The sequence below is a fragment of the Hemiscyllium ocellatum genome, chromosome 5, assembly GCF_020745735.1.
Source record: "Hemiscyllium ocellatum isolate sHemOce1 chromosome 5, sHemOce1.pat.X.cur, whole genome shotgun sequence".
NCBI classification, from domain to species: domain Eukaryota; kingdom Metazoa; phylum Chordata; class Chondrichthyes; order Orectolobiformes; family Hemiscylliidae; genus Hemiscyllium; species Hemiscyllium ocellatum.
Window position 1 is genome coordinate 41088672 of NC_083405.1, and position 27459 is coordinate 41116130.

At 39.8% G+C, this 27459-nt stretch overlaps 1 protein-coding gene across 2 annotated transcripts in view; it reads right to left on the reverse strand.

The window, feature by feature from the left end:
• LOC132816011 (dynein axonemal heavy chain 11-like) overlaps positions 1-27459 on the reverse strand; it is a 417048-nt gene that overhangs the window by 167449 nt on the left and 222140 nt on the right. The window contains exons 51-53 of one of the 2 annotated variants that reach the window (XM_060825416.1): positions 26796-26919; positions 23872-24014; positions 16025-16186 (exon numbers count right to left, since the gene is read on the reverse strand). In XM_060825416.1, the coding sequence (XP_060681399.1) occupies positions 16025-16186; positions 23872-24014; positions 26796-26919 (429 nt within the window). Of the gene's footprint in view, positions 1-16024; positions 16187-23871; positions 24015-26795; positions 26920-27459 lie in introns of those variants that run through there. The other variant, XM_060825417.1, reaches the window with a different exon arrangement.

Sequence of the window (27459 nt, forward strand, 5' to 3'; positions counted from 1 at the left end):
CCAATCCTCGATCCCCTTCACTGTCAGGACCGACCACCTGAAGGTGCTGGGTATTTGGTTCGGGAGGGCGGGGGCGTGCGCCAAGTCTTGGGAAGAGCGTATCAGTAAAGTGAGGCAGAAACTGGGCAGATGGAAGCTTCGGTCACTCTCCATCGCGGGAAGAAATCTGGTCATCAGGTGTGAGGCAGTGTCATTGCTGTTATATGTGGCACAGGTCTGGCCTATTCCCAGAACCTGCGCCGCTGCAGTCACCCGGGGCCATCTTCCAATTTATATGGAGATCAAAGATGGACCGGGTCCAAAGGGACTTGATGTATAAAGATCTGGGAAACGGGGGAAAAAAATCCACTCAATGCCACTCTCACCCTGATGGCCGCCACCTTTGTGTGTGACTGCATCAAGCTGTGCGTGGATTCCCGGTACGCAAACACCAAGTGTCACTATGTACTGAGGGTCTACCTGTCCCCGGTGTTGTGAAGGATGGGCCTGGCCTCGTTGCCGCGGAACGCTCCAAGTAGTTGGACCATTCTGTATCACTTGTCCTTCGTGGAGAAGTTTATGAAGAAAAATACCTTTGACCACAAGTCCATCAGGAAGTGGTCAGCACGTAGTGTCCTTGAGACCCTTCAGGAAAAGGAAAGGGCGGATCCAATCGAGCGGTTCCCTGGTCAGACTGTCAAAGCCTTTGGCAGAATGCCTCATCGCCAGAACTTTCCAACAAGCACCAAGACATGGCTTGGTGATGAGAAGGGCTCAGCCTGTGAGATCCTTTATGTAGGCCCGGACTCTCAGCCACACTGCACGCTGCCCACGAAGCGGCTGCGGGGGGGAAGAGACTGTCACACACCTCCTTCTGGAATGTGCCTATGCAGAGGAAGTCTGGAGAGGAATGCAGTGGTGTTTGTCATGGTTCGTCCCGAGCAGCGCCGTGACGCGGGACTCCGTGCTCTAGGATCTGTTCCCTGGGACGGACACCGAGACTATGCCTGGAGGATCATCAACTCGGTGAAGGACACTCTCTGGGCGGTCCGAAACCTGTTGATCTTCCAGCTGAAGGAGTTGACCCCAACTGAGTGTTGCAGACTGGCACATTCCAAGGTCCAGGACTACGTGTTGAGGGACGCGCTGAAGCTTGGGGCAGCTGCCGCCAAGGCGCGGTGGGGAAAGACCACTGTTTAACATCTGCCTGTCTAAGAAGAACAGGGGGCCCACGCAGTCATTTGGGCTCCGCTGATGCCTCAGCTAAATATATGGGCATATGATTGATAAACGTACAGACCTGTATATACAAATGATAAATTCTGATCTCTGTATGCAAAGAAATGGAATGTTTACATATGTATGGCATGACCAACTGTACAGACCATCAAAATATTTTATGAATAAAGTATATTTTTGAAATTAAAAAAATTAGTTAAATTGCAACCAAACACAATCAAAGCTGGCAGCTGAAGACAGTGACTGACTCTTGTCGGTAAGCCACTAAACTTCTTAAGGGCTCTTTTAGTACATCAGCAGGTCCAAACTACAGTGCTTTTAGAGGTTAAGGAGTATCACAGAAAAGTAAAAGTTGAGCATTAACTGAAGTTAAAACATGTTAAAATTAAACAAAAGTAGAATAAGTCAAACCACCTAAAAGTGGCTGCGGTACTGAAGGGATTCTACATAATCAAGCCTTACAAACTGAGACAAGATGATCATGGAAAATTTTCAGTGGTCCTATTGGAAGGCAGCCATTACTCGAGAAATATACTGTAATAAGATATATTCTGATTGTGGGATGTCTCTCCTTTGTGAAAACATTCAAAGTGTGAATTGCTGGTTGAGGAAAACATTCTGCTCTGATAAATTAATGATGATCTTACATTTGAAAAAAAATCTTGAAAGACAGAACTGCATTCTTCACTTAATTTTGCAGAAGACAATCCTAGAAAAGCAAGCCATCATTAAGGGAAGGGATCAACTTCCAAATTAAGCTGGCTCAGTGGTTAGCACTGCTGCCTCACAGTGGCAGGTTTGATTCCAGCTTTGTGGATTGCATGGAGTTTTCATATTCTCCCTATGCCTGTATGGGTTTCCATCAGGTTCTGCAGTTTCCTCCTGTAGTCCAGGGATGTGCAGGTTAGGTGGTTTAGCCAGGATAAATGTGATATTATGGACTTGGAGTCAGGGTCTAGGTGGGGTGGAGGCCATTCTTTGGAGGGACTGTGCAGACTCAATGGGCCAAATGGTCTCTTTCTGCAATGTAGGGATTCCTCGTCTGTAAATCTGATTTTCTGATGGAGGGATTAGAAACAAATGCACCAGGAAATAAACTTCAGCTATCAACGTCTAGACAATCCAAACACTTAGCTGAGATGAATACCAACAGGCAGGTGACTGCTTAAGCTTCTGTCAAGTCTGTAGAAAGGAGTCTAGGCACAAATGTCCCAAAAATCTGAATCCAGAAATGTATTCCATTTGACAATTATGAAGTATTCACACGTTTAGGTGGAGTTTATGTCTGCAGTGAAGTAATGTTGGACTGAAGCCATTATAGCACTAATTTGAGAAAGAGAACCTCCTACTTTAGATAGAGCAGAGATGTCACCATTTCCATCTGCCCAGAATTGTCTTCAGATTGCTTTCCATTCTTCTTTTTGTTGATCAGATTTATCCCTGGAGATGGTATTGAATTATCCTTTGATTGTCACAACTTCCATTGGTGACTTGTCTGTTAAATTCTTAATAGAAGCTGAAGATTTTGTGACCTCAAAATACAAATTTCAGTTCATCATGTATTCTTCTTCAAGAAATTAAGATATTCAAGTACCGCAGGTCTGGTCATTCAGTCAAATTTTCTCAAATGGTCTTTACTGACATTGCATTTTAGTCATGGCAGGTATCATGTGCAGGAGCTAGAGATGCTGGTATTCCATGCCACATATATCATACATGGCCTCCACGTGTGTGAACTACTGGAGATTAATGACCCAGGCTAAACAGACCTACAGGAGGGTAGAGTCATAGTTAGATGAAAACTGTAAGAGGTTAATGATTTTAAAAGTTTGTGGGAGGAGTGAATTTAGGGAGACATGGAGTAAATGGTTAACTAAATCTTTTGTCAAAATGTATATCCTCTAAAGATGTGAACAACGAACTATGTCATAATGAAATCAGATTACATTGCAGTGGGACCCAAATCTGGGACCCCAACATCCTCTCTTACCATTGTTTGCATATTGTTAACAAAGTTAGAGGTTCACTGACATTGATGTGGACTACCTACTATCAACGAACCAAACCTCATCCTGCAACATGGACAACTCTACCAATTTTGACCCTGTCCCAAGATTTTACTAAATGTGGTGAACTTGGCTGACTGCAGGCCTGTTGTGTGAGAATTGCCAGGTTTGATCCCAGCTGATATGTCCAGATTTTATTTTATAGCCAATCAAGTCACTTGGTTGTACCAAATTGCTATGAAAATATCAAAGCATCCACCACATTATTGTGGATTTGAAGTTACATATAGGCCGGAGTGGCAGACAACTACAGATTCCCTTCCAATAGCCATGGTGAAGTAGATGGCTTTTTGCAAGAATTCCATACTTTCATGAACACTATTCCTGATAGTAACTTTTTAATTCTAGATTTATTCAATGAACTGAAATCATTGAACTGCCATGGTGAAAGTTGAATTCCCCTTGTCAGGTCAGTAGTCCAGGTCTCTGGATTACAAATCCAGAAGCTGAACAGCCGTGTGACTGTGTCTTGGCTCCATTCTCCTTTAATTTCTGAGTCACTTATAGATTTTGTTTTACCACCTTAATGTCTATTGTTTGGTTTTATTTTATATACACATCACATCTAATGGTTGATCTAATGAATCTTCTACACATGTAGCTAGTTTAATTAATCAACAGATGCCTAAAAATCAATTAATATGAATTAAATGAGGTATACAAACACTAAGCAAGGTCCTACATAATTCACCATTATAATGTTATGAGACATTTAGTTTCTATAGCTAAAAGACAAGTGTCAGTGATTTCAGATATGGACAGATAAATTATTTAAGATGAAAATGACTGTTCTAAGTTCAGGATTTGTTTAAAATTCTAATTTGCCACCTCGTGCTTATTCAACTTTCCTTTAATCATTCTTTTTTCAGTTGAAATGTAAGTTTTAATTTTAAAGTCATTATCTTATCTAAGAGGTAATTTTCTGACAAGAGAATTCCAGAGGCACAGCTCCAGGAGTTTACACTTGGAATTTTGGAGCCACTTCCATGTTTTCCGACAGTTGATGAACATGAAAACAAGCTACGATTTCTATTTTACCTTATCATTTGTTATACACAATATTTAAAGATCAATAGACACAAGAATAGAAATAGACCCTTGGCCCATCAAGCCTGCTTTGTTATTCAATGAGACTATAGGTGATCTGGTAACCTTCAACTCCAATTTCCTGCCCTTTCCCCATAATCCTTGATTTTCTTACTGAATAAAAAAAAATGCCTATTTCAGCCTTGAATGGCGCAGTCTCAACAGCCTATGGCAATAAAGAATTCCACAGATTCACAATTCTCTGAGAAATTTCGCCTCACCTCGGTCTTAAACGTGCCATCCCTTATTCTGAGTGCACACCCTCTGGTCTTGAAATCTCCCACAAGGGAAAACAACATTTCTGCTGCACTCTGTTAAGTCCCCTAAAAATCTTATTTGTTTTAATGAGGTCACCTCTCATTCTTCTAAACTCCAATGAGTACAGGCCCAGCCTATTCGACCTTCCCTCATAAAACAGTCTCTCCATACCCAGAATCAACTTAGTGAACCTTCTCTGGACTGTCTCCAATGCCAGCATATCTTTCATTAGATAAAGACCCAAAACTGTCCACAGTATTCCAACTGTGACCTGTCTAGTACCACGTACAGTTTTAGCAATACACTTCTACTTTTATACGCATTCCCTTTGAAATAAAAACCATATTCCATTTGCCTTCAGGATTACCCACTGAACTTGGATGCTAGCTTTTTGTGATTCATGAATTAGGACTCCCAGATTCTAGAGCTCCATCGTGGTCTGCAGTTTCTCTCCATTCACATAGTGACTGGGTGAACGTTTCACACAGCACCTATGTTCTGTCTGCAAAAAATGACTTTGAGCTTCCAGTTTGGTCAGGCAGTATCCGAGGAGCAGGCAAGTCGACGTTTCGAGCATGAGTTCTTCATCAGGAATGAGGGGGTGGCCCAAAGGGGCTGCATCTGCAATCCTCACTTTCTCCTGAGCTTCCAGTTGCCTGTCACTTCAACACACCACTCTGTTCCCTGGTCAACATCTCTGTCTCAGGTGTGCTGCAGTTCTCCAGTGAAATTCAGCCCAAGCTGGAAGAACATCACCTCATTTTCCACTTAGGGATCATGCAGCCTTCTGGACTCAATATTGAGTTCAAATACTTTTGGGTTTCTGCTCTCCCATGTCCTTACCCCAACCCCCAGGCCATGTTCTCACATAGTTTGTGATTACACACAACCCATTGTTAACCCATTGTTCGCATTAATAGCTATTCACCATCTCAGCCAGGTCGTTATCCACTCCGTTGTTTATCGAACTGTTCTTCTCTGTCTTTGGGCTCTATCCCCACCTATCATTTACACATTACCTCCTTCCCCCACCTTATCCTCGGCCTATAAAACAACACTTTCTGAACTACCATCGGTTCTGAGGAAATGTCACTTGATCCGAAGTGTTAACTGTGATTTCTCTGCACAAATGTTACAAATCTGCTGAGCTTAACCAGAAATTTTGATTCTTGTTTCTGATTTACAGCATCTAGATTTTCCAGTTTACATTTATATAGTATTCATCTTCTCTATTCTTCCTGCAAAAGTGCATAACCTTACAATTTCCCACATTATCTTCCATCTGCCACGCTTTTGTCCATTCACTTAACTGGTCTTTATTTCTCTGCAGACTCTTCATTTCACCCTCACTTGTATTTCCACCTATTTTCTATTATCCACAAACTTGGCTATGGTACTTTCACTTACCTCATCCAGGTCATTTATACTGAAAATAATTTTGCCCCAGCACTGATCCCTGTGGCACACTGCTAATTACAAGTTTCCATCCTTAGCCCAAATCTCCATCTTCTATTAGTTAGAGCTCTTCATCCTCTATCATGAGCTCTTATCGTATAAAGTAGCCTAATGTCTGATACTGGATCAAACACCTTGTCTAGTGATAGTTATTGTACTTATTTCCTCTCCTCCATTTACCCTATGGTTATTCTGTAATTTTGGAATGCTACAAAGTGTCTTTTACTGAGATGACCAATGCAAAGTAGTTATTCAACTCCTCTGCCATTTTCTGGTTCCCCATTATTTATTTTACAGCCTCATTCCTGAAGGGTCCTATGTACACATTGGCTTCCTTCTTCCTTTTTTAGATATTTAAAGAAGCTCTTGCTGTCAGTTTTGATATCACTTGCAATTTTGCCCTCAAACTTTATTTTCTCCCTATTTTTCCATTGTTTTCATTGATGTTAAAACCTTCCAACACTCTGCCTTACCACTAAACTTTGTTTTGTAGTATGTTTTGGCTTTCAATTCGATGCTATCTTTAACTTAATGGTTAACTTTGGTTGGCTTATGAATCATTCTCTTTCTCTCTGGAATATATCCTTGTTGTGAGCCATGAACTATTTCCTTAAACACTTGCCATTGTTTCTCAACCATTTTAACATCCTGTTAAGCTGCTTTCTCAGTGCACTTCAGCCAAGTCTGCCTTCATTTCGTTGCCATTATCCTTATTTCAACATAGCAACCAGCTTCAGTTAACTTAAGCTTAGCACAGATCTTTCTGACACCTTTTTAAAAGGTGAAGGTCAAAAGACCGAACTCCGCAACAAAGCATCTCTGTATATCTTAGATGAATATTACTGTGTTTCCTTTTCAATTATGGGATGTTGGAGTCAATGGCAACTACAGCATTTACAGAGAAACCTTGATTATCCATGATTTGGAGATGCCGGTGTTGGACTGGGGTATACAAAGTTAAAAATCACACAACACCAGGTTATACTCCAACAGGTTTAATTGGAAGCACACTAGAGAAGCAGAGAAAAGTGGCTGAACAGAGGCTGATAGCTAAGTTTAGTACCCATAGGGAGGGCCTCAACCGGGACCTTGGGTTCATAACACATTACAGGTGACCACCATTGCACTTTACACACACACACACACTCTCTCACTCACACACGGGCACTCCTATACACACGGACACACAGAGATCCACACACACCCTTACAGACACACACACTCCCACACTGTCACATGCACCCCCTCACAGACTTAAGGCACTCTGCACTCACTACACACACACACATACACTTTCTCACACTCACAACCTCCAACCCAGACAGACACACACACACAGACAAAGACCTACATGTACACATATATTTTGTGAGGTGAATTTGTACTTGCAGGGTTACTTTGTACTTTGCTCAATAACTGCATGAATTCATGTAGAACTCTGTTATCTCACTTTTAAGGTTAGAATTAATCTAAACATCATGGCATAGACAGAGAACACAGGGGGCCAACACTGTCAACATATTGTCTAGCTATCACCATTGTTAACAGCTAACCCGAGAATGCAACTTTTTAAAAAAAGGTTTTGTGATTTACACATGAAAAAAGTGAAACTATCACGGTATTCTAACACATGAAAGGCTAAACAATCAATTTTTCAATGTGTAATTTCAGTTACATCACACTGTAAATTTTTGCTATAAATTCTGTGTGTTAGGATTGAGCCCTCCGCTACCACCTGATGAAGGAGCGACGCTCCGAAAGCTAGTGTGCTTCCAATTAAACCTGTTGGACTATAACCTGGTGTTGTGTGATTTTTAACTTTGATTATCCGGTATTTGATAATCTGAATTTCGGATTATTTGAACAAGATCGCAAGTTGTTAGCAGGCATTCAATTATCTGAACAAAATATTCCCCGCTCGTGTCATTCGGATAATCGACGTTCCTTTGTGTTAACAAGCCACAATGACTCTGGAATGTGTGGTGGTGAGTCACCAACTTTAACCACTTTGATCCATGTGGTGCAGCTACACACAATACTTTTCAGGAGGGAGTTTCAGGATCTTGATCCAGTGAATACCAAGGAATGGTGACATAGTTTCAAGTCAGGTTGGTACGTGACTTGGCAGGGAACTTGCAGATAGTGAAGTTCCGATCTGTCTGCTGTTGTTTTTCAAAGTGATGTAGGTGCAAGTTTGAGAGGAGCAGCTAAAGGAGCTTTTGTAAGTTACTGCAATTTATCTTGAAGATGGCACACAATAAAGTCACTATGCATTGGTGGTGAAGGGACTGGGCGTTCAACGTGGTGAACAGATATCAAAGCCGGCTGCATTGCTCTCGACAATGTCAAGCTCCTTGAGTGTCACTGGAGTCAGGTTTGTTCAGACACGTGAACAGTATTGCGTCTGACTTGTGCCTTATAGATGGTCAACAAATTCTGTGGAGTTAGAAGATGCATCAGTAACTATCGTATTCAGGTTCTGAACTGCACTTATATCGGCTATATTTATGCATCTGGTCCAGTTAAATCTGGTCAGTGGGTTCTCTTGAGATTGCTAACAGTAATAGCATTGAAACTCCAGGTGTGATAGCTAAACACTATTGTTAGATATGGTCATTGCCTAGCATCCATGTGACATGAACATTGTTTGCCATTTATCAGCCCCCAGCTTAATGTTGATCAGGTATTGTTTCAAAGAAATATGCATGCTTCTGTATCTGAGGAGTCATGCTTAATAATGAACACTGTGAAATCATCAGTGAACATCCCACCTCTGATTTTACACCAACAATGAAGTAGCTGGAGATAGTTAAAGGATCTTCCAAAACTGTGGTAGTGTCCGAATCTTTGGGCCAGGAGGCACGCGTTCAAGTCCGACTTGCTCCAAAGGTGCGTAATAATATCCCTGAAAATATCTACCTTGAAAAAGTTATGCAATGATACCTTGGGACTGTGATGACTGATTTGTTATACTTGGTCAAATACTGCCTTGACATTAAGAATTGATTTGAATTGAATTGAATTTGTTGTCACACGTACTGAGGCACAGTGAAAAGCTTTGTCTTGTGAGCAATACAGGCAGATTACAGAGTTAAATAGCATAGATAAATAAATAATAGATAAACAGCGACAAAACAAAAACACAGGTACAGGCAAATGCTAAGAGTTTGAGAGTCCATTCAGTATTCCAACAACAGTAGTGTAGACACTGTTTCAAAACCGCTGCTGCATGTGTTCAGGCTTCTGTACCTTCTCCTGGTGGTAGAGGCTATAGAAAAGCATTGCCAGAGTGGATGGATCTTTGAGAATGCTGGCGGCCTTTCCTTGATAGTGGGCTTGGTAGATGGATTCTATAGATGGGAGGCTGACCTTTGTGATTGTCTGGGCCGAGTTCACCACGCTCTGTAACCGTGTCCGATCTTGAATGGTACAGTTGCCATACCAAGTAGTGATACATCCAGACAGAATGTTCTCAATGGCACACCTTTAAAAGTTGGCAAGGGTATTCGCCATCATGCCAGATTTTCTCAGCTGCCTGAGGAAGAGGAGACATTGTTGGGCCTTTGTAACCAATGCATCCACATGCAGAGTGCAAGAAAGCTTGTTGTTGATGACCACTCCCAGGAGCTTGATGCTCTCCAATCATTCCACGTCTATGCTGTTAATGCGTAGGGTGGCATGAGTAATATCCTGCTGAAAGTTAATGAGTTCCTTGGTCTTGCCGGCATGGAGAACCAGGTTGTTCTCAGTGCACCATTTTTCCAGGTCTCCTACCTCCCGTCTGTAGTCTGCTTCATCACCATCTGAGATTCGACCGACTATGGTGGTGTCATCAACGAACTTGTCAATGGCATTAGTCCGGTATTTGACAACGCAGTCATGGGTAAACAGTGAGTACAGTAGTGGCTGAGTACACATCCCTGGGAGGCTCTAGTGTTGAGTGTTAGTGAGGATGAAATATTGTCCCCAATCTTCACTGATCGTGGCCTATGGGTCAGGAAACAGGATCCAGTTGCAGAGAGTGGGGCTTAGTCCGAGATCACTAAGTTTAGTGATCAGTCTCAAGGGGATAATAGTGTTGAAATATTCTCACCTTTCCTTTAAAATTCTATTTGGACACAAGGCTATAATACATCCTGCAGCCAAGTGGTTCTGGTGTAGCACTTGATAACAACAGTTTCAATCATAATACTGAAGACTGTACATAATAACTGATGGAGTGCGATTTGAACAGATTGAAAATATGCTGTCCTTTGCGAACAAGATGCAACTATGCAATTTATCACATAGTTAGAGCAGTTGGCTCCAGAGCACATAGCTTCATTACTACTGCCAGGATGTTATTAGGAATCACAATATTTTGTGACTTGAAGTGGATGGAATTGGAGGCAGACTGGTACAGACCTTAGACGAAGGCCAAGATGGATCACCCATTCAGCACTTCTGCTTGACCATGATCACAAATGCTCGAGTCTTATCATTTACACTAATTTGCTTAGCTCTACTATCATTGACGATGGGAATATGTATGGACCCTCCTTTTTGTTACTTGTTAAATAGTCCAACCCACTAATGACTAATGAAAAAGGACTGCAGAATGTTGAGTTGATCTGTTGTTTGTTGAATTAACTTCGTCAATAGCTTGTTACTCCTGCTGTTTAGCATGCATGTAGAGGAGTAATGCAACTTTACCAGATGGACATCTCATTTTTTAGTAATGTCAGGGTTCACTCTGGTTCACTCTGCTACATATCTCACAGGCAGAGCTGGACCCACATTCCTGATGTCAATGGGAAAGTGAAGAACCCATCAGGTCATGTTTACAGATGATGCTGTAGCACAGTTCTGCTGTTTGTAGCTGCAAATGTGTTGCTGGTCAAAGCACAGCAGGCCAGGCAGCATCTGCTGCCTGGCCTGCTGTGCTTTGACCAGCAACACATTTGCAGCTGTGATCTCCAGCATCTGCAGACCTCATTTTTTACTCTGCTGTTTGTAGTCCACAATGTCTCACAATGTTTTGAACTGCTAAATCTACTCTGAACCCTTTCAATTCAGCAATGTGGTAGGGCCAAACCACATGCTCATGGGCATCCTCACCATGAAGAAGGGTCTTCATCTTCACAGGACTGCACCTTGATGACTTTCAAACTAATCCAGCTATGGATCTATGTATCTGAAAAAGGAGGTTGGTGAGGACAACATCAAGTAGGTTTTTCACTCTTGCCGATTCTCTTACCACCTGCTATCATCTGGCAGACATGCACTTCAGGTCTTGGCCAGCTCATTCACCAACTGAACACCTGAGTCACATTCACGGATGAATATTACAGTTCCCAACCCAGAGCACATCTGTGCCATTCATGCCCTCAGTAATTCTATCAAGTGATGTTCAATTAAGGGATATAGAGAGGTTAACCGAGTGGGCAGAGCTCTGGCAAATGGAGTACAAAATTTCAAATTGTCCATTTTGGCAGTAAGAATGAAAAGCATATTATGTAAAAGGTGAGAGGATGCAGAGGTCTGAGATGTGGAGAGATCTGGGAGTTCTGGTGCATACACTGTAGAATGTTGGTGTGCAGAGATTGGAAGCAATCAGGAAAGCTCATAGGATATTATGTTTTATTGTGAGGGGAACTGAATGCAAGAGGAGGGAGGTTATGCTTCAGTTATACAGGGCATTGATAAGACTGCAACTGGAGTACAGCGTAACATTCTGGCTACCGTACTAACAGAAGGATGTTCAATGCATTGGAAGGTTTATTAAATTAATGGGCAGATTATCTTTGAGGAAAGATTAGACAGGCTAGGTCTATGTCCTCTGCAGTTTAGAAGAGTCAGAGGCTAATTATTTGAAACAGATAAGATCCTGAGGAGACTTGACTGGGTGGATGTTAAAAGGACATATCCTCTTTTGAGAGAACCCAAAAACAGAGATCATAGTTTAAAAATTAGGGGTTGCCCATTTCAAACAGAGATGAAACCATTTTTGAGGGTTGAGGGTCTTTGCAATTCCCATCTTCAAAAGGCAGTGGGTGCAGAATCTTTACATATTTTTAAGGTAGAGCCACAGTGATTCTTGGAGAAAGTAACGGTGCAGATATTGGAGAATCAGAGTCGAAAAGGGTAGCGCTGGAAACGCAGGTCAGACAGCATCCAAGGAACAGTAGAGTCGACATTTCGGGCATAAGCACTTCATCAGGAAATGATTTGGAGCGCCGGTGTTGGATGGCAGTGTACAAAGTTAAAAATCACACAATACCAGGTCATAGCCCAACAGGTTTATTTGGCACCTATTGGTAAAGTTCACTTGAGAATGTAACTTTAACAAAGTTCTGGGAGTTACATATGAAAGAACTGAAACCCATATGGTCATTCTAAAAGATGAGAGACTTAACAATCAATTCAGGACTTTTTCAATATATAATTTCAGTTCCATCACACTGTTAACTTTTGCTATAAATTTTGTGTCTTACAATCTTATCCTCCACAAACACTTGAAGAAGGAGCAGTGTTCCGAAAGCTAGTGCTTCCAAATAAACCTGTTGAACTATAACCTGGTGCTGTGTGATTTTTAACTTCATCAGGAAACTGATTCTTGATTACCAAGAGGATGAAAGATTATCAAGGATATGCAGTATGTAGAGTTGAGATTAAAATCAGATCAGCCATCAGTGTGCTGTGTCAGGCTACTGGTTAACTAGTCAATAGATAATTCACCCATATTTTGCCAAATCTCCAAGCCAGTGATGGACTGTTTACAGAATGACTTGACTGGAAATGCCTTTATCATGTCCTTTGTGAAGTTCTTGAAGGTTTAGAATAAAGGTGACTTACCTGATTAAAGTTTAATATTTGTTTCTCAAAGTTTCTCAAGCTCTGTAAAAATGACTCCACATACCAATACAATACATTAATTCAATCTTCGTTATGAGAACTACACCCAAATTAAAACACTTGTGCCGGAAACCAATTTGCTAAACCTGTATCTTCATAGCACTAAAACTGCTTTGAGAAGACATATCTCAAGGGGAGAATCAGCAGTTGCTATTAACTTAACAAAACAGCACAGCATGGAGGACACAGTCAGTCAGAGAGCAGCTGGTAGTAATTCACACTGCTTTCAGATAACGATAATCGCCCCAGAACAGAACTCTTTGATGACTGCTCTATCCTTCATTCACAATTTGTCCCGTCTGTTCAGACAAGCTCAGTGGTGACAGCACTTCCTGACTTTAACAGCTGTGGCTTCTCAAAGGGTCATTGTGTGACTACTAATTATTGTAATTTCATTAGCATAAATTATTTGTCCGCCAATGATTGATCGCTAAGATTTTTTTCAACACCATCCTCTTTGCATTTGTCGGTGAGCACAGTGCAGTGAAGCATGCAACTAATGCCCTTGTTTTATGTCAAAAGAGGCGTCAATCGTTGTATTTTTGGGATTTCCAAGATGAAATCATCATCTTAGAGTGCTTTTAAATTCCACTGAAAGTAAATTCTCACTCAGATATTTTGTTTCTGCTGCCAGGAGTTTTATTTAATTATCTGTTAGAGTTCATTAATGAATAAAAATAGATATATATTTTGAAGAAGACACTGTCAATAAAATCAAGCCAGATTGTAACATATTTTGCTAAATGAAGTCAACTGATTTTAGGTAAACAAAGAACCTCAAGAGAAAAGATCTATGGTATTTTCCTTCAGCTTTACAAAGTTGTATTTATAACACAGTATTAATTTGTAAAAGTGTTAACAGTTTGGATAGTTAATATTTTAATTATGTAAAATATCATGAAATCATGACGACGGATTGAAAATAGCATAGTGTGATTTGTTGTAATAATGTTGATTACATATAATGGAACTGAATTTGCACTATGTTTGTGAAGTATGTCAAAATGTTCAGAAGAACAGAACTTGTTCTGAATAGTACAACAAACTGTTTCGGTTCATTAATTTTGTGCGGTAAGATCTTAATAGCTTGATTTTATGCTACATCCACCAATTTTTGAAGTAATTCCAAATATTGCTGGTGCTGCATGAATTATCAAAGTTCTCCTAAGATATGGACTCATGAGATATGCCATAAATCAATGCAAAGTTTGAAGTTATGAATATAATTGAATTGCAAAAGATAAAAACGCATTCTGATTCTCCTGGTACTGATACAGAATCCTGCTAAATCCTCACGCATGATTCAGATCATCAGATAAAAGAAAGCTCTAAATTGTCTTCCTGGTTGAATAATTTCAAATTCTCCTTCTGGGGATTTCACAGAAAACCCAGGCATTAACAATAATAGAATTATCACGTTGTATTACAATTAGTAGTTAACACAATACAGAACATGAGCTTCTGATTGCTATATGATCATTTAAAGCCTATAATTAACTTCTTCAGACTTCAAATGGAGCTTGAAAACATTAAAAAGTGGTAAATGTGCATATAGTACAATTCTGTTCTTTTGTTTAGCTAACCACATGAAGCCCTTAAGCTGTTATTCAAAACAACTATATTTCAACAGAAAAGTCTTTAAATTTCATCATGCTATGTTTGACTTACAGGTGTAGAACATGCAACTGAGGGATCAGTACAATGGATATCATGCATGTGCTCATCATGTACTGGGTGTCCATTACTTGTTATAATAGATTGGGCATCTCAATAGACACTTAAGATTCATGCTTGAAACCTACATATGCCTATTGCAAATGCAAATTGGTGACCAATGCAACCAATTCAGGTCATTTTTACCAAAAAAGGTTTACAACTGAGTAATGTATATGACATCCACACTATAATCAGCTTTTTCAGGCAATCAGCAACCAATCCAATCGATCTGAAAGGATGCTGCATCAACATGGTCAAGAGGGCAAATTTCACTTCATTTAATCTCTCCTATTTTGGAGTCAAGAAGAACAGTAGCGCTCTGAATTTCCTCTCCGCATCACCCACTGACTCCCAGCTAAGGCCATCAGATTACATCGGAGTCTTACAGTTCTCTCTCCCCCAACCACTCAGTTGCTTACTCAGCTGTGAAGCGTGCTTTTTTGGGCTGACAGAATTGCTCTGGTTCAGCTATTGGTCTGATTGGAGTCATTTTGGGCATGATTCAATTCATACGCTCTGTTTTTTAAATAGAGAGAAATTCACATACTGATCTATTGAACATAAAGTTATATGAAGCTGCTACTTGTAAAATCATTGGAAATGCAAAAATCAATGCAAATAATGCCTTTATTTAATTGTAAATCCCCCACTGAAGCCCAAGGCTAACTGGTCTAAGTATTTGAATTAACTTTGTTGCATCTCCCACTGATTTCAAAGCAGCATCATAACTGATTTCTGGCTAATATTTAGAAAACCCTTAAAGCATAACTTCCATGATTACAATATTATTAATATTAATAGTTGAAACATTAATATTAATTTTAAATCACCTGATGTAACACTTTACATCTTGATTGCCACAGAGCAAATTAAATATGGTTTTTCAGTAATTTCTATCAATTACATCTCCAATCAATTTTATATTATTAGTATTGATATTCTGACCAAAACTGCAAATAAAATTTCTAAAAAGATCATCGCCACTGTAAGTAATAAAATTGTGAAACTGCAAAACTTACTTTTTAGCAAATATCCAAATTATATTGGTCTTAGTGATTGCTGAATGCTGTATGTCAAATTACTGACTGAAAATTATTTCACAGAGAACAGCACAATAAATATCATAGCCCTGTAATTCACCATAATGGGATTTTTGAAGTATTTCTCATTTAACAGAATATTAAAACTTTGACTATTTAATACAAAGAATCTTATCTTTGAATGTTCATTATCATATAAAACTATGTGACTAAGCCAAGAAAGACTTTGAAGACGCATACATTGATGCATTTCTGCACATTAACTTTGACTGACACTGATAAGATACGCACCTTAATCCCCTCAATCTCCTCAATGAATCTCCTGCTGACAGACACTAGGGCCTCCTGTGGCCACTCATGAAACCAGTCAATAGCTGTGCAGTTAACTATGGCTGGGAACTTCCGGGCTCTCACGCGCAAGGTTGAACCAACTGGGGAGAAACAGAGAACAACCTGCAGGAGAGGAGATTAAAAGCATAACCATATAATAGCCTTGATCAAAGCAAGTACTCAGGGCGAATTATGATCACACGAGAAGTTTATTAGTGAATCAGAATTCTACTAAGTTCAGCTGAGAAGCCACTTACCAACATAAGATTTGGATTAAATTTACATTAATAAACGGTTGTTCCACTCTGAATGGACTAAAAATCAAAGTGTTCTTAAATTATTCAAAGCATTACAATATCCTTAAAGTGGAACAACATATTGAATGAAATGTAATCTCTCCACACACTTTTTAAAATTAATTCTGAACAATTATTTATCTTCCAAAAGAAGTTATTTCATACATGTTGACAATGTTGCCCCATAGATCCACAGATCAAATTTCCAGCAATTTACTTTGGGGTCGATTCTCTGTGTGATTTGTGACACTGGCAATATTCTAGCATGTTAACATCAGACCTAACAAGTCTGTACATAAGAACCAAAGAAACAGGACAGGAGTAAACCATGCAACCTGCTTTGCCATTCTCTACTCATGGAAACAACTTCTCAACATCTAGCTTGTCAAGGGATGAAGAGCTTTTGTCGAAACATCGATTTTCCTGCTCCTTGGATGCTGCCTGACCTGCTGTGCTTTTCCAGCACCACTCTGATCGAAACTCTGGTTTCCAGCATCTGCAGTCCTCACTTTTGCCTATCTAGCTTGTCAAGCTCACTCAGAATCTGGTATACTTCAATTTGGCCATTTCTTCTAAATTTTAATGAATAAAGACACATCCTGTTTAGCCATTCTTGATAAGTCAACTCCTTTATCCCAGGAATCAGCCTCCTGAATCTATTTAGAACCACCTCCAATGACAGTATATCCTTTTCTAAACACGGCATTCTAGGTGCAGCTTCACCAACACCATGTAAATTTGGAACAAGACTTTCCTATTTTTAAACTCCAACTCCCTAGCAGTAAAGTCCAGAATTTAATTTGTTTTCATTACTAGCTGAACTTGCATGCTAACATTTTGTGTTCTGTACACAAGAACAACTAAATTCCTCTGTACTTCAATTTTTTGGAATCTCTCTCCTTTTAAACAATAGTTTGCCTTCGGATTCCTTCTATCAAAGTGCATGGTTGCAGAATTTCCTATGTTAAACTTCAGCTGCCAAGATTTTGTCACTCAACCATTCTATCTGTCCTTGCAGAATCCTTATGTCCCTCCTTATGTCTCTCACCTAGTAACATCAGCAAAATTGGATATATCACACTCTGTCCTTCCTCAAAGATATTCACATAGATAGTAATTGAGGATTTTGTATGGATCCCTGTGTCACACCTCTATTTATGTCTTTCCTGCCTGAAAAGATCCATTAATCCTGACTGCTTTCTGTATGTTAACCAATCAACAATCCATGGTAATACCTCCAACACCATGAGTTTTGCAATAAACTTTTATGTGGCAACTTACTGAATGCCTTCTGGAATCCAAATGTTCTACATCTACTGGTTTCCTTTTATCAGTTCTGCTTATTATATCTTAAAAGGACACTATCAAACCTGTCAAATTTGAGTTCCCTTTCATAAACCCATGTTAACTCTTTGTTTCTTTTAAGCTTTTCTAAATGTGCAGCTATTTCTTTAATAATGAACTCGAGTTTTTCCCCAATGACAGAGTGTGGACTAACTAGGTAACTTTTTGACTCCCTCTCTTTTTTAAAAAAACAGGGGCATCATGTGGGAAGCCTCCAGAATTGAGTGAGTTCTGGAATATTTCAACCAATGCTTTCAACATATGTTCAGCCACCTCTTTTAAAACCCTTGGAAGAAAGACATAAGGTCTTCAGAACCATTAGTTTGTCAAATTCTTTGATCCTCATGATAGAGACCGTGACAAGACCTTTCTTTGTATTTATCAGATACCTTTGGGATATTATTGTTGTCTTTACACTGAAGCAATTCTTCAGGGACTATAGATGACTTCCAACTGTGATTTCTTTCCCTTTTTGTTCCTTATTTTCTTCCAAACTGAATCCACATCACAATCTATTGCATCATTACTCACAACATGCCCACTCTCCTAAACCTTCTTTGACTTTTTGCCTATTTTTTGAAATGTCAAAAAACCCTTGAATGTTCACCTCCTTCTTTTGGTCATCCTATAACTACATCTTTGAAATAGCTATTAAGCCATTTCATTTATTTCTAATTGTGGCATCATTTACCTTGTTACAAATGCTGCATGCTTTAGGATAAACAGTCCTACATTCTGATTGCTTATCATTATTACTTATTTGGTTCTAATTTCTGTTTCCTTTTCAGTTTATATTTTCTGCCCCTTATCACACTTTGATTAGCATTTGCCTTTTCATTACACTGCATCTCTGCTCTATTTTCTTTTGACTTTTTTAAATATCCTTTCAAATGAGCCCTCCTCTCACTAACTAGAATAAGCTGTAGAATAATTTTCTTGAATAGCTGGATTACATTTGCACTCTTCCAACATGCAAGCACCATTGCAGAATTAATATAACTTTGAAAGATGAACACCAATACATCCACCACACACTTCTGTAGCCATCACTTTCAACCCTAGAATGTGAAGATCATTGGGACCTGGGAATTTGAAAACTTTTAGTCGCATTGATTTTTGTATCATGACTAATTGTTTTTTTAAAAAATTACTGGTATTAATTTCTTCCAATTCCACACTTTAACCAGATCGTTGCATGTTAATTATTTCAGGCAGATTTGTTGTGTCTTCTTCTGTGAAGATAGATACAAGGTACTGCTTAGCTTCACTGCCATTTCTGTTTTTCATCATCAATTCACCTCTCTGTGCTTGTACAGGATTGACAGTTGCCTTTGCTAATCCTTTTCTTTTCACATACTCATATACCACAGCTACTCTCACGTTCACACCTTGAAAACTGCAGCTGCCTTGCAATGTGCCCAAAACATGACTGCATATGTCAGTTTCAGGGCCTAGTCCCAAACAAACTACAGAACCATTCCCAAAGTAGTGAATACAACATTTCATATTGGGTACACTGAGCTCTGAAGATGCTCCAACCAGGTTGCACAGGAACAGTCAACAAAGGATCTAAACTTGTTGAGTTTGGCAATCTGTTAGAGTAAGGGCACTCTCTTCTAGCATACAAACTGATATCTGTCTGGGAGCAACTGAATGCCTTTAGCAGCTGTGCAGATAACAGAGTAATATAAAAGGAATGAAAAGTGAAGCTCTAATACTTGAAATGCAAAACCATACTCTTTATTGAAAGACAAAGCTGAAATAGAAAATTATATGTTTTAGCTGCAAAAAATTTGGGTAAATAAATAAATATTGACTTTGGGGACTGTAACACAGAAGAAGCAATTTTTCTTTAACATTAAAAATTGAGTATGCAGGGTTTATGTCGTACAGAATTTAATAACAGGTTGTACTGCAGTTGGAAATCATGGAAACAAGGTTATATTGTGATTTGTACAAAGTTATTAAGAACATTACTCTGGACTACATTATTTTCCTAAGCATTGCTTGAGTCCCCCATTATCAATCTTCTGAGTGTGACCAAAATTGAACTGGATTAGTGTGACTACAAGTGCATGTCAGAAGCTGGTAATTCTGGAGCAAACAAACTACCTATCCACTCCCTATTGCCTGTCCAACATCAACAAAGCCTCAGTCAATATAATGGAATATTCTCTACTTGTCTGGATGAATACAACTCTAATAACACTTAGGTTCAACACCATCCAGGACAATGTAGTGCATCCACTACCTTAAACATTCATTCCCTCCAACATCAATGCATGTGACAACAACATATACCATCTACAAGATACACTGCAGCAATTTACCAAGGCTCCTTTGACAGCAATCTCCAAACTCATGATCTTTACTGCCTAGAAGGACAAAGGACAGCAGATGCATGGGAACACTACTGGGTGGAAGTTCTGCACCAAGTCACACACTATCTTGACTTGTAACTATATTGCCATTCTCCAATGTTGATAGGTCAAAATCCTGGGACTCCCTTCCTAACAGCATTGAATGTATCTTAACCACATGGACTGCAGTAATTCAAGAAACCTGCTCACCACAATCTTCTCCAGATGAATAAATGCTGGCCTAACCAGGGATGCCTGCATTGCATAAATAAAAGTCACAATGATTAATGACCAAATGAGTGCCTTTTGTCTTTTTACATAGCGAGCCAAAAACAAATGCAATACTCAGTCTGAACAGAATTAGACATCAGGGAAGAAACTGTATCAAGAGTAAAGTGAGATTGCAATGGGAGATGGAAGGTGGTGGAGGGAAGGAAAAATGGATATAAACAGTGTGACTGGCAGGGTTTGGAAGATTAAGTAGATACTGGAGACTCAGTCACAGATTCAGGACAGAAATAGGGCACTATTGAGTCGTCAGAATGGAATGGAGTAGCATGTTGCAATACCAGCCACTCATGGCTTGTCACTGGAATATGGTTCGTCCAAATTCCCTGTCTTAATATTTTTAATCAATCTGGCTGAGGAGTGGCAGATGGAGTTTAATTCAGATAAATGCGAGGTGCTGCATTTTGGGAAAGCAAATCTTAGCAGGACTTATACCCTTAATGGTAAGGTCCTAGGAAGTGTTGCTAAACAAAGAGACCTTGGAGTGCAGCTTCATAGCTCCTTGAAAGTGGAGTCACAGGTAGATAGGATAGTGAAGAAGGTATTTGGTATGCTTTCCTTTATTGGTCAGAGTATTGAGTACAGGAGTTGGGAGGTCATGTTGTAGCTCTACAGGACATTGGTTAGGCCACTGTTGGAATATTGCGTGCAATTCTGGTCTCCTTCCTATTGGAAAGATGTAGTGAAACTTGAAAGGGCTCAGAAAAGATTTACAAGGATGTTGCCAGTGTTGGAGGATCTGAGCTACAGGGAGAGGCTGAACAGGCTGAGGCTGTTTTCCCTGAAGCATCAAGGCTGAAGGGTGAACTTATAGAGGTTTACAAAATTATGAGGGGCATGGATAGGATAAATAGGCAAAGTCTTTTCCCTGGGGTCGGGGAGTCCAGAACTAGAGGCATAGGTTTAGGGAGAGAGGGGAAAGATATAAAAGAGACCTAAGGGGCAACTTTTTCACGCAGAGGGTGGTATGTGTATGGAATGAGCTGCCAGAGGATGTGATGGAGGCTGGTACAATTGCAACATTTAAGACACATTTGGATGGGTATATGAATAGGAAGGGTTTGGAGGGATATGGGCCAGATGCTGGCAGGTGGGACTAGATTGGGTTGGGATATCTGGTCGGCATGGACAGGTTGGACCGAAGGGTCTGTTTCCATGCTGTACATCTCTATGACTCTATGACATTATGACACATCTGGAACAGGGGGACTTGAACCCAGGGCTTATGATAAGACAACTACCATTGCACTACAAGAGCACAAACCACCAATGAGTCAGTCATACAGAAGTAGAAATTTCGATGCAATATGTTTAGATGTGTTATTATGTGAAACACTTCATGAGTACGTCAGACTTGAACCCAAGCATCCTCGTCTACTACCCCACAAAAGGCTTTGCTTTTCTCCATTCTAGAATTATCAACCTGTTCACAGATGTTATTATGCATCTCTGGAGCAAGTGCAAGTTAAATCCAGGCTTCCTGGTCCAGAGGTAGGCACAGAAAGAGACTCTCTCTTCTCCTTTCTGAACCTAACTGTATAGCTCATTAGCAGTAATAAAGGACAAACGACGATTGTGTCTTCACAAAAGGGGCTTAACAGCAAGATTTAGTTTATTACATTATAGAGATAAGTAAAAGTTACATTGACTAGTCAAGCATAATTAGCAAATAGCCTGCAGTGGCTCAAGGAGGCAGGTCACTCTTCTCAAGAGCAACTAGGGATGGACAATAATTACTGGTCCAGCCAGTGATGCCCACATGCCTTGAAAGATTACAAAAAGTACAAAAACAAACAGGAGCCAGAGCTGGTTCCATCAGGACCTCATGCAAGACTATCTGATTCCTCATTCAAATAATGTGTGACATTATCAGAATGGTCAGAGCTTAATGCAGCTCCAGCATTATTTCAGACCCATTGTCTGATACAACAAGGGGTGAGACCAAGGCATGTGGTGAGAGTCAGTCTGGGTTGGTGATCAGACTTGAAGCGAGATCGTGATTATCAAGGACAGGTTGGAAAATGGAGAGGGGGAAGGGATTGTGAAGGTGGGGATTTATGTCAATGAATATGTTGGGGGAGATAGTAAAGATGTTTATTGGGAAGCGTGGTGCCTGGAGGAAACAATTCTGCTCTTTTTGGGCCATAGTCATTTCATAATGAATACAACTCGTCCTAACTCCTTTCATATGTCAGAATTCCAGAGAACTAGGAGGCCAGCGTGACCCTAGTTAAAAATAAAAACTTTGCTTAATGGCAGTGAGGAGACCCCTCAATTGATTTCACTAAATGTTCATCCCTTAGGTCTAGTGTAATCACCAGCCTCACCCCAGCATTTTGGAAGTGATGGATATGAGGTGAGTATTTTTTTTAATAATATGTTTTCAGGCATTTTAACATTTTAACTTAAAAAGGTGGGTTTGAGTCAATTGTTGAAAGTCTTTAAATCATCCTCAATGTTTCTGCACAGTGGCCATTGTTATGCTTCATTCACACCGGATTCCCAATTCACAACATTCTGTTTCCTTTCTCAATGTAAATCTGTATCTGGGATCATGCTCTCAAATTCAAACAATTCAAGGCATAAGAAGCCTTCAAACCAAATTTGAAGAAATTGACAGATTTTTCTGCAGAGAAAAAACATTTCAGAAGCTTACTTTCCCTGCTTTTAAATTTTCTTCCCTCGAACAACCAAATCAAATTATTCTGTATTTCTTCAGCTGCTCCCGGTCACAGAACTTTACTGATTCTCACAGAGTGGCCACTAGGTGGTGTGTATGCTTGATTCTATGGACAAGTTTACTGGATTCTCATTTTGCTGGTTGGCTGGTTTCAAATGCAGACTGACACCAACAATGTGGGTTCAATTCCTGAACTGGTTAAAGTTACTATGAAGAACTCTCCTTCTCAACCTCTCCTCCCACCAGACGTGTGGTGAACCTCAGGTTAAACCAGCACCAGTCGTCTCTCTCTCTCACGAGCAAGCAGCCCTGTGGTCTCATTAGACAATGGCAACTTTACTTTTTTATCCCTCCCACTTGATTCTTTTAGCATCACTGTTGATGGCACTGCTGGGATCAGGCACTCCATGTGAAATTAACTCCTGCTCTTATCTGTTGCTTTACTATTGCATTTCACCCACATGCATTGCCTTACTTTTAATTTGCATCTCACGTTAGATATTTTCACAAAAAAAACTACATGTCTTGAGTTATCAGTCCTGGTGGTAAATTCATTATAATTCCACCAAAGCAGTTTTCTTTTAATTGCCAAAAATATCATGTTTCTACTTTCCATTTGATGGATGGCAACAAGTTGTGGTGAAAGATTTGACAAACTCATTACTGGACTGGGACCCCAGCTAAACTGCAAGAAACAAAACTAGGCAACTGGATGAGGAGTCAATTCTTCAATTTAAACTGGCAAGAAAGGACCCACAATTCAAAAACCTACACTTAGTTTACAGTTTTAAATGCCTGTTTCTTTAGAAAAGAAAAATTTCTTGCATGCAACATAAATACCTTAAGCTGTTGCTGTGCTCTGCTCAAAAAGAACTTCCAGCAATTTTCTCTACTATCCATCAGCCCCAAGCTTCGGACTTCATTACGTATACCACCAATGATGTTGTCAACTTCTTCTTCACTGAACAGATCAGGAATTTCACCTGTTTAAAGTAAATCAGGATTCTGATTCTCAGAATTTGATCAAAACTATAGCAATACAGATAACACTTTTGCCGATTTTTCTGGGGGGAGATAATGTTCGGATTTTTAAAGCAGCGACATTATCACAATATTTTCAACAGTAAACTTTACTTCTCAGATATTAATCTAAGTTCTTTATAACCATTACATTTGTTTAAAGGAAAAAGACTGTAAAACGGCCACTTACTAAAAAGAGCGTTAACTGCCAATTAAAATTGTGTCTATAATTTTGTTAATTCTCGGGTGCTTCCAAAATGACATTTAAAAGTACCATCCAGCTACATTTATTTATAGCAATTCCATTTCATAGCATAAAAAATAGTTTCATTACATTATAACTCTACAAATGAGGTCAGTTGCAAACAACAAAACTCCTGCTAGTTCATGCACAGCCACTTTTACTGCATTGCTAAAACCATATATCTGCACAGTGCACTCGATGCTGCATGATCATAGCAATCATTTGGCACTGATTAGTGATGGCATATGGTATAGTATCATTAAGCATAATTTGTTAATAATTTTACCAGTTCAGCCCTCTGATTTGTAACTTGATGCAGGCTGTGAGGATGGCAGCACAATGAGGGACAAAATAAGGGAGGAAAACCATTTCACTGCATTGCACTGCTAAATCAGAGATCATTTCCAGAATGTAAATTCAGGGTACACGGAGATATAGATTGGGGTTTTTCTTTGATATATGCTCACAAATGATTTGCTTTGTATTGCCTTCAAGGGATGGAAAACTATGAGTAAGCAGGTTAAGAACAGAAAGCCCAACAATAAAATGTGTGAGCTGCATTTTACTGCCGCACCTTCACACAGCATATTTTCAGTGGGACAGAGTGTACACAGAAAATATAAAGGTTGGCTCGCCTATCACCTACCACCCACCTCCCACCTCCCACCCCATCTAATCCCTCATAATAAAGTCAGTTGGTAGATCGCAATTTTAAGAAAAGTAATGAACAGCTAACTGATGTTGATTACAACTGACTGACAGAAATTTAACGCCGCCCGCATCACAACACATTGTTAGCATGGGCAGGTGTGATTTAAAAGCTTATTGTTTGAAATAACATTGTTCAGATAGTAAGAAGGGAGGGAGGACACATCCTTTGTACATCAGGGGCAACACTCCTAGATGACACCCTCCCTTTGTGAATTGCTGCCTGGCCTTGAAAGCCTATCACACCAGCATCCTTGACCCCATCCCTCACTACACTGATTCCATCCTGCTCTAAAATCCTGGGAAATATCTTTGTCCAAGAGGTGCTGCTCTCCTTCCTGTCCCAGTAGTGCTCATTAAGAGGTCTGGCACTATTGAAGCCAGTGGTCAATCAAATTGGGCAACAGCTCGAGGGCTATGCTTCCTCCCCTGAAGGACAGTGGTCTAGATGGAATGTAGTCAAGGCCACATTATGGTACTGCTCCAGGGCACCTCTTTATTTGCTTCAATTGCGTTGGAATTTGACTTTTATAATGACCAGGGGTGGGGGCTGCTGTCAAACAAAAATCTACAATGTTTACTGCTTCTCTCCACTCAAAGCATCCAGAGCAATAGGAAATAATTCAAAATCAACAACATACACTTAGATAGCATCCTTAGATGCCCTAGAAGTTATTCACAGAAGTGTGAGGGGAAATATGCAAATAATGTAAAACTTTGTTAAATTGGAAATCTTAGGAACTATATCAGAAGGTTGAATGGCCTGATCTTTTTCTTACATTTGTGAAGTCATGGGGAAGTTTTAGGCAGGAAGACATTGTTCAGGGGGAGAAAAGACAAATGACAGGGCAATCGATAATTTCAGATGTTTCTTACTTTGTTACACTCCTAGTGGACCCAGTTAAAGAGGCCTGGCAGCAAACCGCCTCCAGTCCAACCTATTTTCAATATATGATAAATAAGAACTATATTTATGAAGATTTATAATTAAAGAAATGATGTTATGTAAAATTCTGTGTTTCCTATGTCAGGAATATCACAGAATATAAAGTTGTCATATTTTAGGAGTACAATTTTAAGTGAAGTGTGCACCAGAAAACAAACATTTATCTCAGAGAGACGCCTTAGCTTTAAACGGTTGCAAATTTCCCAGGATGCAATTGGTTCCTCTCACTTTTATTCAATGGAAATGTCACAGCTCTGTTCAGAATGATAAACCAAGAACAAAAAGTAAAAGAACTACAGACTTGCATTTATATAATGCCTCTCAAGGTTTCAGGATGTTCTAAAGCACATTGCATCAGATGGAATGCATTAGTAGAGGACAATTACTGTTGTAAAGATGGGAGATCAGGAATTAGTGATTAGATGGTGACATTCACAAGTCAGAAATCTGAAGATCGTTGAATAAAGATTAAGTGGATAAATAAACAGGCCTACAATTCTCAACTCCAGGAAAAGAGTGAAGTAGAGTAAGATAAATACTTGGTAATCTTTAATTTAAATTCAGTGAAGCTAAAACGAGGACAAAAAGTGTTTATTTTCTGAACTACAAATCATTCACCCTTTACTGTCCTTTTCACAAAGTTACACTCATTTGCTGAGCAGTTTGAAACTGCCACAGTTCCCCAGATTGTAAGATTAACAGCCTTGGCTGTTTCTCAAAGAGATCCTTCGCGAAGGTGTAGCAGCCACACTGTCCGACACTGTCAGAAGCAGAGCATCACCTTGCAAAACCTGACTGTAGCACAATAGCACAATCAAACTTGCACTACAATATTAGTTTCTTCACCTGATGCCAGCAAATCGTTGATCAGGACCAGGAAACGTTCATCTGGAACATCAGCATCTGTCAGGAGAAAGACCGTTGGCAGGTTTTTGGCTCCAGTCTTGATGTACAAATTAGCAAGATCAACCTAAATGGAACAGAAGGTGAAATGTTACAATGTTACTAAAAAAAGGAGTTACCCAATGCCACAATCCATAAGGGAATGGCACAGCAGGCTGTGAAACTGAGAATTGAAAGTCAGTAAGTTGTGAAACAGAGTGCTAGGTCTAACCAATAGGGAGATGGATAACTGTGCAAGGGATGCACATTAGATTGACCTTCATTGCCCTCACCAGCTGGTCACAGAATCACTGGCAGAGACCTATGGCCACCTGCCCCTTCTCAGCTGCAGCCCAGTTTATGAAAAAGGGATAAAAATTGAAACTTAACCTATCTTCACATACTTCACCATGAATTCAAAGTATGCACAAGCTCTAAATAGCCAGAGAGTCAGCTTACAGAAAATTAAACATAAGTTGTCCAACATGCACAGCACAGAAGATAGAAGAACACAGTGCAGAACAGGTCCTTCAGCCCTTGATGTTGCACCGACATATGAACATCCCCCTGCACTATCCCATTATCATCCATATGCTTATCCAAGCACTGTTTAAATCTCCCTAATGTG